The sequence below is a fragment of the Pteropus medius genome, unplaced genomic scaffold, assembly GCF_902729225.1.
Source record: "Pteropus medius unplaced genomic scaffold, Ma_sr-lr_union100, whole genome shotgun sequence".
Classification (NCBI taxonomy): Eukaryota; Metazoa; Chordata; class Mammalia; order Chiroptera; family Pteropodidae; genus Pteropus; species Pteropus medius.
In genome coordinates this window covers 8,071,519-8,084,465 of record NW_024355008.1, presented here as the reverse complement: position 1 = coordinate 8,084,465, position 12,947 = coordinate 8,071,519, and the positions used below count along the sequence as shown (strand labels likewise).

Here is a 12,947-nt window from a genome sequence, read left to right as displayed (position 1 = left end):
AACAATATAACCTTAGACCTAAAGGAAAACACAAAACCCAAAGTTAGAAGGAACAAAATAATAAAAATCAGAGTGGAAATAAATAAAATCGAAATTAAAAAAAATAACAAAGATGAATGAAACTAAGAACTGGTTCTTTGAAAATATAAACAGAATTGATAAACTTTACTCATCAAAATAAAAGAGAGGGCTCAAATAAATAAAATCAGAAATTGAAGAGAAGTCACAACTGACACCATAGAAATACAAAGGATCATAAGAGATTACTACAAACATTATATGCCAATGAATTGAACAACCTAGAAGAAATGGATAAAATTCTAAAAAAATATAATCTCCTAAAACTGAATCAGGAGGAAATAGAAAATCTAAACAGACTAGTTCCAAGTAATAAAATTGAATCAGTAATCAAAAAAACTCCCAACAAACAAAAGTCTAGGACCAGATAGATTCACAGGTGAATTCTACCAAATATTTTAAAAAAGAGTTAAATATTATCCTTCTCAAACTCTTCCAAAAAACTGAAGAGAAAGGAACACTTCCGAACTCATTTTACAAGGCCAGCATTACCCTGATACAAAAACAAGACAAAGACACTTAAAAAAAAATGACAGGTCAATATGCCCATTGAACATAGATGCAAAAATCCTCAACCAAGTATTAGCAAACGTAATTCAATAATACATTAAAGAAGGTGTCCCTAGCCCCTGGGCCGCAGATCAGTACCTGTCGGTGGCCTATTAGGAACTGGGTTGCACAGCAAGAAGTAAGCAGCGGGTGAGCCAGCGAAGCTTCATCTGTATTTGCAGCAGCTCCCCAGCACTAACATCACCACCTCAGCTCCACCTCAGATCATGAGGGATTAGATTCTCATAGGAGCACCAGTCCCTGGTGCCAAAAAGATTGAGCACCTCTGCACTAGAGAGATCATAATCCACAAGCAAGAGAGATATTCCAGAGATGCAAGGATGGTTCAATATCGACAAATTAAAGTGCCACACCACATTAACAAAACAAAGGATAAAAATCATATGATCGTCTTAATAGATGCAGAAAAAGCATGTAACAAAATTCAACATCTATTTATGATAAACATTCTCATCAAAGTGTGTACCGAGGAAATATACCTCAACATAATAAAAGCCATATATGACAAACCCACAGCTAACATTATACTCCATAATGAGAAGCTGAAAGCTTTTCCTCTAAGATCAGGAACAAGACAAGCATGTCCACTCTCGCTACTTTTATTCAACATAGAATTGGAAGGTCTAGCCACAGCAATCAGACAAGAAAAATAAATAAAAAGGCATCCAATTTGGAAGGAAGAAAATCTGTCACTATTTGCAGATAACATGATACTACTATATAAAGAAAAAACTAAAGACCCCACCAAAAACTATTAGAACTAATAAATGAATTCAGTAAAGTTGTAAAATATAAAATCATTATACAGAAATCTTTTGCATTCCTATGCACTAATAACAAACTATCAGAAAGAGAAATTATGAAAACAATCCCATTTACAATTGCATCAAAGAGAATAAAATACCTAGGAATAAATGTAGTCAAGGAGTGAAAAATCTGTACTCTGAAAACTATAAGATGCTGATGAAAGAAACTGAAAATGATACAAATAAATGAAAAGACATATCACGTTCATGAATTGGAAGAATTAATATTGTTCAAATGTCCATACTGCCCAAAGCAACCTAGAGATTCAATGCAATCCCTATTGACACAGCACTGGAATTTTTCACAGAACTAAAACAAGTAATCCAAAAATTTGAATGGAACCACAAAAGACCTCAAATAGCCAAAGCAATCTTGAGAAAGAACAAAGCTGGAGATATCACAATGCTTGATATCAAACTATACTACAAGGCTATAGGAATCAAAACATTATAGTACTGGCAAAAAAACAGAAATCTAAATCAATGGAAGAGAAGACATAGCCTAGAAATAAACCTGCATGCTTATATGGTCAATTAAGCTATGACAAAGAAGGCAAGAATATAAAAAAGGAAAAATATAGTTTCTCCAATAAATGGTATTGGAAAAACTGAACAGACATATGCAAAAGAATGAAACAAGACCACTTTCTTATACCATATACAAAAATAAACTCAAAATGGATTAAAAACTTAGATGTAAAACCTGAAACCATAAAAATTCTAGAAAAAAAAAAACCAGGCAGTAAACTCTTCAACATTGCTCTTAGCAATATTTTTATAGATCTGTCTCCTCAGGCAAGGGCAACAAAAGAAAAAAATAAGCAAATGAGACTACATCAAACTAAAAAGCTTTTTGCTCAGTGAAGAAAACCATCAGTAAAATGAAAAGACGACCTACTAAATGGAAGAAGATATTTGCAAATGGTATACCCGATAAGCGGTTAATATCCAAAATATATATAGAACCCATAAAACTCAGTATTAAAAAAACAATCTGATTAAAAAATAGAGGACCCAAGTTTAGATTAAACAGGGTGGCATCAAAGACGTTCCCAGATCTCTCCCCTTGAAACAACAATAAGCTGAACACCTAAAACTCAACAAAAAACACCCAAACTTCACACCAGCATGTCTGAGCGTGGAATCTGCGCATAAGAGCTACCACAGGTCAGAACCCTGGGTGTCCGGCGGTGGACTGGGAGAAACAAAAAAGCTGCCTGTTGTAGCCAGAGCTCCTTGTAGGAGGATGGTTAGGGGAGAAGGAGCGGCGAGTTCCCTGAACAGCCCTGCCTGAGAGTGCTGTGAGCTCCATGCAGCTGGCTGCAGTGCCCAATCATCAGGGCAGAAAGCAGAGAAACAACAGTTGATTTTCACCAGTTGCGGTTGCAAAACTGAGGCTGAGCTGCAGCCTCCAACTCCCAACCCAGAGGGCCCCTCCCCACATATCCTCTGAGATGGAAAGCCTCAGAGCCCTAGGGGAATCAGAGCAAATGCTACCGAAACTGTCACTAATACTGACAGGAACTAAGATTGAGGGTAGCAAGCATGATTAAACATTTATAAGGAAAAAAAAAGAAATTATTAACACTTTATATAAAGCAGAGATCCAAGAGGCTTAGATGCCACCCACTGGAAACCAAAAGAAAAACACCTTCTTTGCAACAGGCTAGAGACTATTATATAATAAATCTTCTTTCTGGAAAAAAAAAAAAAAAAAGAACACACTTCCATTAATGCCCAGGTGGAGAAATAGTCCATAAACACCATGAACAACCAAGGTGGGAAGGCAGCTTAGAATGAAAGAGAAAAATCTCCAGAAAATAAGCTTACAGACATAGAAATATGCAACTTAAATGACTGAGAATTCAGGATGGTACTTCTAAAAAATTTAATGATATCCGAAACGAATCATATCCACAATTTCAAGAACTGAAAAAAACAACTAGATGAGCAGAATGAGTTCTTTAGCAAAGAGACTAAAACCCTCAAAAGGAACCGAATAGACCTTCTACAGATAAAGAGCACGCTGCAAGAGTTAAAAAATGAAATAACAAGCTTGGGAAATAGAGTCGACCAAATGGAGCAAAGGATCAGCAATATCAAAGACAGAAATCTAGAAATATCAGAAAGAAGAGAGAAACTGAAGAATAAAAATTGGGAAAGAGAAATACAAGGACTAGCTGATACCATCAGGAGGGGAAACTTAAGAATAATGGAAATTCTCGAAAGGGAGGAAAAGGAGCAGGGATTAGAAAGCATTTTCATACAAATAGTTGATGAGCATTTTCCAAATTTGAGGAATGAACTGGAGCTTGGGATTCAAGAAGTCAATAGAACACCCAATTATCTCAACCCAAAAAGGCCTTCACCAAGACACATCATATTAAAATTATCAAAAAACAATGACAAAGACAGAATTTTCAAGGCAGCCAAGGAAAAGAAGATGGCAACCTATAAAGGAAAACCCATTAGATTATCATCGAACTTCTTAGTACAAACCTTACAAGCCAGCAAGGAGTGAAATCAAATATTCAAACTATTAAATAAAAGAATCTACCAGCCAAGAATAATGTATCCAGCTAAGCTCTCTTTAGATATGAAGGAGAAATTAAGACCTTTCGAGACATATAAAAATTGAAGGAATTCTCCACTATGAGGCCTGTACTACAGCACATCTAGAACAAAATGACGTAAGTAAGTAAGTAAGTAAGTAAGTAAGTAAGTAAATAAATAAATAAATAAATAAATAAATAAATAGAAGTAACATGACTAGCAGGCTGATAAAAGCAGAGGAGTGTAACCCTTACTAGGAACAGGGAATTATAAGCTTAACATAAGAAGAGATTTGCTATAGCAAGATAGTAATGAACGTTCAGCATACATAGTGACAAACTGAGACAACAATGACTGAAAAGGAGAAGTTTCAAAGATCCAAATTCACAAAGGGGCATGGAGATGTAAATGGACGACTGTATATATATATATATATATATATATATATATATATATATATATATATATATATATATATATATATAACTATCCTTTTCAAATTCATAATGGTAACCACAGGCCAAAGATTTAGAACCGAAGTATATAACATAAAACAAGAAGAACCATAGAGAAAACCCCAAAAAAAACAACGAAAATAAAGAAAACAGAAATGCAAGGACAAGGTCGCAATGGAAACACCGAGCTACCAGAAAGCAAAAGATAAAATGGCTGTTAGAACACCTCATATTTCAATAATCACCCTAAATGTAAATGGACCAAATTCACCAACAAAAAGTCAGAGTTGCAGATTAAATCAAAAAACAAAACCCAACCATATGCTGCCTCCAGGAGACACATCTCAGCTCCAAAGGAAAATATAGACTCAAAGTGAAAGGGTGGAAAACAGTATTTTAAGCAAATGGCATTCAGAGAAAAGCGGAAGTAGCGGTACTAATATCGGATGAAATAGACTTCAAAATAAAAAAGCTAAAGAAAGATACTGATGGACACTTTATAATGATAAAGGGAATCATGCACCAAGAAGACATACCACTTCTTAATATCTATGCTCCCAATCAGGGAGCCCCGAAATATGTAAAGCAATTACTAACAGAACTAAAGGAAGAAACAGACCAAAACACTATTATAGTAGGGGACCTAAATACCCCACTGTCAGATATGGACAGATCATCCAAACAGAAAATCAATAAGGAAATAACAGCCTTAAATGGTACATTAGACCAACTGGACATAATTGACATTTACAGAGCCTTCCATCCTAGAACAGCTGCTTATACATTCTTCTCTAGTGCACATGGAACATTTTCAAGGATTGACCACATGTGGGGACACAGAGATAGCCTCAACAAATACAAGAGGGTTGAAATCATACCAACCATAAGCTCTGATCATAATGCTTTGAAACTAGAGATCAACTGTAAAAAGAAAGCAGAAAGAATCACAAATAAATGGAGATTAAACAACATACTACTGAAGAATAACTGAGTGATAGAAGAAATAAAAAGGGAGATCAAGAGATACATACAAATGGATGACAATGATAGTACAACATATCAAAACTTTTGGGACACGACAAAAGCAGTCATAAGAAGAAAGTTCATATTACAGGCCTACCTCCAAAAACAAGAACAAGTCCAGATAAACAACCTAATGCTTCATCCTAAAAAATTAGAAAAGGAAAAACAAAGGAAGTCTAAAGTCAGCAGAAGGAAAGAAATCATCAAAATTAGAGCAGAAATAAATGAAATTGAGAACAACAACAACAACAACAAAAAATAAGAAAGATAAATATAACAAAGAGCGGGTTCTTTGAGAAGGTTAATAAAATTGGCAAACCCCTGTCTAGACTCACTAAATTAAAAAGAGAAAGGACACAAATAAACAAAATCGGAGATGAAAGAGGGGAAATTATGACAGACACTGCAGAAATACAAAGGATCACACAAGAATACTATGAAAAAGTATATAACACCAAATTTAATAACCTAGAAGAAATGGACCAGTACTTAGAAAAATACAACCTTCCTAGACTGAATCAAGAAGATCTGGAAAATCTAAATAGACAGATCAGCAGTATGGAAATTCAAACCATCATCAAGAACTACCAAAAAGTAAAAGTCCAGGACCAGATGGCTTCATCAGTGAATTCTGCCAAACATTCAAAGAAGATTTAATACCTATTCTCCTCAAACTCTTCCAAAAAATCAAAGAGGAGGCAATACTTCCCAACTCATTTTATGAGGCCAATATTACCTTAATACCTAAACTTGGTAAAGATAACACAAATAAAATTACAGACCAATATCTCTTATGATACTAGCAAACTGAATACAGCAACATATTAAAAAGATTATACACCACGATCAAGTGGGCTTCATCCCAAGGGCACAGGGATGGTTCAACATATGCAAACCAATTAACGTGATATACCACATAAACAAATTAAAAAATAAGAATCATATGATTATATCAATAGATACAGAAAATGCCTTCGACAAGATATAGCACCCATTTATGATCAAAACACTTAACAAAATCGGTATAAAAGGAAAGTACCTTAACATAATAAAGGCCATATATGACAAGCCCTCAGCCAACATTACACGTAATGATGAAAAACTAAAAACAATCCCTCTAAGATCAGGAACAAGGCAAGCCTGTCCACTATCGCCACTGTTATTCAGTATAACATTGGAGATCCTAGCGACTGCAATTAGGTAAGAGAAAGATATAAAAGGTATCCAAATAGGAAACAAAGAAGTCAAACTGTCACTATTTGCAGATGACATGATTCTCTATGTAGAAAAGCCTAAAGACTTCACAGGAACACTACTAGAAACAATAAGCAAATACAGTAAAGTCTCTGGATACAAAATCAAAGTTCAAAAATCCATAGTGTTCCTATACTCTAATAACAAGGGGTCAGAAAAAGAAGTGAAAAAAATAATTCCTTTTGCAAGTGCAACAAAAAAATTAAAATACCTACAAATAAATCTAACGAAACATGTGAATGACCTATATAATGAAAACTACAAGACCCTATTAAAAGAAACTGAAGAAGATACAAAGAAATGGAAAGATATTCTGTGTTCTTGGATTGGAAGAATCAACATAGTTAAAATGACCTTATTACCTAAAGCATTATACAGATTTAATGCAATCCTCATCAAAATTCCATTGGTATTTTTTAAAGAAATAGAACAAAAAATCATCAGATTTGTATGGAAGCACAAAAGACCCCCAATTGCCAAAGCCATCCTGAGAAAAAAGAATGAGGCTGGACATGGAAGCAACCGAAGTGTCCTACGATAGACTATTGGCTAAAGAAGCTGTAGTACATATATACAATGGAATATTACTCAGCTATAAGAAGAGATGAAATACTGCCATTTGCAACAATGTGGATGGACCTTGAAATAAGCATACTAAGCAAAATAAGCCAAATAGAAAAGGTTGAAAATTACATGATATCACATATGTGGGATATAAAACTAAAAGCAACAAATGAACAGGAGAAACAAACAAACTCATGGACATGGACAATAGACTAGTGGTTACCAGATGGGAGGGGAGTGGGAAGAGGGAGAAATTAAAAAAATAAAATGTTAAAAAAAATTATGTGTATATAGTATGAAAAAAAATAATAAACTGGCATTTAAAAAAAATAAAAAATAAAAAAAAATAAAAAACAGGGGACCCAAATAGGAATTTTTCCAAAGAAGACATATGGAAGGCCAACAGACATCTGAAAAAGTGTTCAACATCACTAATCATCAGGAAAATGCAAATCTAAACCACAATGAGATATTACCTCACACTGTCAGAATAGCTTATCAAAAAGACAGCAAATAAGTGTTGGCAAAGATGTGGAGAAAAGGGAACCCCTCATACAGTGTTTGTGGGAATGTTAATTGCTACCAGCACCATGGAAAACAGTATAAAAGTTCTGCAAAAAATTAAAAATAGAAGTAACATATAATCCAGCAATTCTACTTCTGGGTATTTATTGGAAGAAAACAAAAACACTATTTTGAAAATATATATGCACCTATATGTTCATTGCAGTATTATTTATAATATGGAAGATATGGAAGCTGAGATATGAAAACAACACATATGAAAGAATGAAATCTTGCCATTTGTGACAACAGGGATAGACCTAGAAAGTATTGTTATGTGAACTAAGTCACAGATAAAAACAAGTACCATATGATTTCACTTATATGTGGAATCTAAAAAGCAAAACGAACAGAACAAAAGAGACTCTAGAGACAAACTGATGGTTGTTGCGGGGTAGAGTGCAGGGCGGGGAATAAGAGAAATAGGTGAAGGAAATTAGAGGTACAAATTTCCAGTTATAAAATAAATAAATTATGAAGATGTAATGTATGGCATAGAAAATATAGTCGGTAACATTGTAATAACTTTGTATGGTAACAGATGGTTATTAGACTTAATGTGGTGATCATTTCATAAGGTTGTACACATGAAATTGATATAATATTGTATGTCAACTACATTTCATAAAAAAATTTAAAAAGGCTTTTCATTTAAGATGTAGAGCAGAAAAAAAACAACTTTGAATTCAAACTTCCCACCTTTATGTTTTTAACTATATACTAAAGTCACCTTAAAGATGACAGTAAAGTATCTCCCAAAAATAACCTCAATGATAATCAGAGACTTATTACATAGATATGTGCTCCTTCTACTAAGCACCAGAAGGAGCAGCAGGGATGCATTTATAAAGGGGCATGAAAAAAACAATTGTGGGTGATAGATAGGGCCATTAGCATGATTGAAGTGATGGCTTTATAGGAATATGTATATATATATATTAAAAAAACAATTAACTACTATGGAAAAAGGCAGAGAGATATAGTTGTTTGTTTTGTTTTGTTTTTACCTGAGCTCTCTTGGGGTCAATAAATTGAGAAATCTTGTAAACAATTTCATCAAATGTCAGTCCAGATAGGGACTTTCCATGAGCATCTTTCAATTTCCGTAACAGATCTGTAAGCTCCTTTCTGGAAGAGATCAAAGAAAGAGCAGTGGTGATTTTTCCCACTGCCTTGAGGATATGCTCTCCAAACGAGATATAAAATCCTATTGTACAACTGATATGTCTTGATTTAGATCTTTGATCTAAAAAAGTGATCACAGGTCCATCTGTATTGATCTTAAACCAAATGAAAAGTCTTAATGTCTGTCTCATTAACAATAATTAATATGTTCATGAGAGAAAAAGTTTAGTATTTATTTTCTTTTAAAAAAACATTTTAACTGTTTTTGAAAACTCACTGTGTGAAATTTAAGTTTGTTATCTACTTAATTTATACTCCGAGCTCTTTATATCCCATCTCTCAATGCTCTCTTACTAGGACTAAATATTCCTTTTTAACTGTTATTATTGGTCTCTCTTTCCTTTATCATTGTTAACACATTAGTACAGTAGGGTAGGATGATGAAGTATTTTTCTTTTTCAAATGAAGTGTCCTGTCATCAGCCTTATAAAACTATATTTGATTTACTATTTATTCATTTTATACATATATATTTATAACAACTGTATTAAAGTTCTATTTTTATTATCTACTTATGATATTTATAAAACCATAATCTATCCTGAAGTATAAGAGTATGTATATTTAATAAAAGTATTAGTCTGTAAATAAAAATACTAATAAAAACCTAGCTTGGGTAACTAGAATTATTTCCTTGGATATCAGAATAAACATAAAAGAAACTTCATTTCTGGAGTAGAATTAAATATCTTTCTAGTGAAGTCAAAACTGTGAAAAGCACAGTAAAATTATGATGTCTTGCATTCAACTGTATTTCCTAACAAAGAAACTGTAAGGACCCTCAATAAAATTAAGAAAATAGGAAAGTAAAATCTGATCATATCTGGGCTTATATGGCATACAATCAACTTCAAATTCTTTTTAGAAATGGGTTATTAGATAATTATTGCAGCTGGTGGCATTAAAATTGATTAAAATTACAACTACCTGCACGTTCAGTAAATGAACAGACCTAATTTTAAAAATGTATTCTCTCATGACTTAAGATTAATAACTCCAGTGAAGAGGTTTAATATTTTATTGAACACTATCCCTTGATAAACTTCATTTTCCTTACCAAGGCCACAGTAAGGAAATACCTATACTTGTGTGTTATGTTTCTCTGAAATATTGCATTGCTGTAATTATGGCTATGGACTGTAGCATATGATCTGTACTCACCACTAAATATAAACTAAGGTACCTGGTCTGTTGTGGAAAGGCAGTTTTCAGCCTGTCTGTAATCCTCTCCCAATTCATCATAGAGAGATCACTTCCCAGACCTGCACTGGGGGACACAGGCTCTCCCACTGGTGCTGGCACAGTCCAGGCTATGCCAGTCATCTATAAGGAGCAGAGTTATAACCCATCAGTTTCAATTATTAGGAAGTAACATTCCATGCCAACATGATATTTCCATACCTCAGAAAATAGGTAGGATAAAGAGGAATATTAACATACATGTTCCCTTTTTAGAGTTTTTTCTTAACTAGCACAGCAATATTTCTAATTGTTTATATTACCCTTATTTTAAAAATGGGACCTAATAGTCTCAGTAATTGCAAACATATACAGAAATACATACAGGGTGTTTATTTCTGTATTTTATAACAATGAAACCTGAAAACAACCTAAAGTTTGTTAATAGGGTAATGAGTAAATACAGCATATTGAGCCCTTAAAAATAGATCTATATATTTGAGCATAAGAGATGTCCATGAAACACGTTTTACTACTTTTTTAAAAAGTCTGTGGCAGAATATTTATGTTATGACTCATTTTATATTAAAAAATTTTAAGGTATATGTACAGAACCATGTCTGTATATTATAAAACAATATAAACAGTGGTTATTTCCTAGGATTCAACTGCAGGGTAATTTTTCTTTCTGTCTTGTCTATTTCTTTATGATATATTTTATATATATTTTGTGTATTTCTATATTATTTGTTTTATGATTAGCATATACAACTTTTATAATTAGAGAAATAATAAAGTTGAATTTTCAAACATCTAAGCAAATATGAGAATACCATTAGAATGCCTTCCCAACATCTCATTAAGTGAAAACTCTGTGAATATTTCTGAGTGCTAATCTGATTAGGAGAATAATTATATACATGGCATCTTCTACCTAAGGCTCTACAGGTTATCTTCAAATGTAAGGTTATTACTCATAAAAACCAGTAACTACTAACAGCCATTGGAATAACTCGTACAAAGCCTAGTAAGTCAGAGAAAGAGCAGAATATTGCCCAAAAATCTGGGTTTGCCTCAGTATCCAGCTTTTTTTCCCAGGAATTAGAAAGTAATCTTATTAGAAGGTTGAGGTACTTTAATATTTTCAATAAAATTTTACCATAGTTCCTTATAGAATGGTGCAGGAGCAAGCCATGTGAAATCATGGTGATAAAAAGATCTGGTACTTACTTAACATGTAAAACTCTATACACATATTTGTTTGCAGAGAGGCAGTCTCTACAAAAATAAGCAGAGTTCATATGACTATATAATTCAAAGGGAAACTGTCAGTAACATATAGGTACCAAAAAAATGGCTAGAACGTACTTAGAAAGTCAAGATTAGAGAACTTTTCATTAATTATATTTAACATGATCTTCTGGGAAAATATTTTTCTTTTAATAAAATAAGTTTACCTTACGTAAGATTATAACCAATAATCTTATTCATTTTAAATTTCTCTATTGCTTCCTTAGATTTGAATGAGACTTACCTAGCTATTTGCAGCTTGGAAGATTTATAACTTTTTAGTATAATATGTTCCAATGTGATACTTTTTATATTATCTGTTTATAGATAAATAGTATCCTACTATACCTACATATATGTTTGTGGGTGTGTATATGCGTGTGTGTATAATTTTTTCTTTAGCTTTGAGGTAAAATTTAGTTTGTTCTGACTTGGCTTCTTTGCTCTTCAATCTACCCAACAATCATGCTAAATATACATTATCTATTAAAATATTAATCTAAATATACATTATCTATTAAAATATTAATCTACCCATCACTGTCATCTGCTATAGAAGCAAACTGTAATTATAAGGATTCTCTACTATAAAAACATATCTTTGTATCCAAAAACTAAGCTAATGTCAATTAAATATGTAACACCCTTAACACAGTGCCTTACATGGAACCATATAATCAATGATTATGAAGTTATCATCACTACTACCGCCACCGCCACCGTCATCATTTATCAAATAAATGAACAAAGAGAAGACAGACGTTCATATGGAAGTCCACTGTAGTAATAAAGAACTACTTAATATCTAATCCAACAAGAAGGGCTCTGTACCAGGGAGGGTCTAGGTTGGCCAGGTGCAGAGATGACTGCAGGGCAAACAGCAGGCATTTGAGGAACAGTGAGTATGGGTCTAAAGAAAGATTCTTTCACAAGGGGTCTTCCCAAGAACTGCTGCATCTAAAACAGAAAAGGTAAAAAACAAAACATCCACACACATATATTTATATGGGCAATGATCTAAACTCATAGAGCAATGTTTGAGGAAAAGAGTGATTTGAAGTCTAGTCAGAAAGTACAATAGAAACAATGTTGTCATAAAATTATTAAATATATGAATGTTTGAAAAGCAAAGGGCAATGAAATATACTAAAGAACACTGAAAGAAAAAGAAGAGAACAAGGTTCTAGTCCCACTTTCCCTTCACCAAGCTGGGTAACTTTGGATGCCAAGTTACTAATCTATGTAAATATAAAAGAGTTGGGTTATGTGATCTTTTAAGGTTCCCTCACAACTGGAATAATAACAAACTGTGCAAAGGGGCTCCTCACTGAATACTTTCCATGTTGATAAACAATACTGACACTCAGAAATTCCACTGAAGAACCAAAGTTGTCTATAGATATTACTTTCACTATTATTGGAGTGA

At 33.2% G+C, this 12,947-nt stretch overlaps 1 protein-coding gene across 19 annotated transcripts in view; it reads right to left on the bottom strand.

Moving 5' to 3' along the window:
* Positions 1 to 12,947, bottom strand: part of DZIP3 (DAZ interacting zinc finger protein 3) — a 97,393-nt gene that overhangs the window by 7,607 nt on the left and 76,839 nt on the right. For 18 of the 19 annotated variants that reach the window (XR_005651510.1, XM_039856898.1, XM_039856902.1 and 15 more), the window contains 3 exons: positions 12,353 to 12,478; positions 10,236 to 10,375; positions 8,875 to 8,995 (listed from right to left, as the gene is read on the bottom strand). Coding sequence is in view for 18 of the 19 variants with exons in the window: in XM_039856898.1 (XP_039712832.1) it covers positions 8,875 to 8,995; positions 10,236 to 10,375; positions 12,353 to 12,478 (387 nt within the window). In the remaining variant the exon portion in view is untranslated. The remainder of the gene's footprint in view (positions 1 to 8,874; positions 8,996 to 10,235; positions 10,376 to 12,352; positions 12,479 to 12,947) is intronic. The other variant, XM_039856900.1, reaches the window with a different exon arrangement.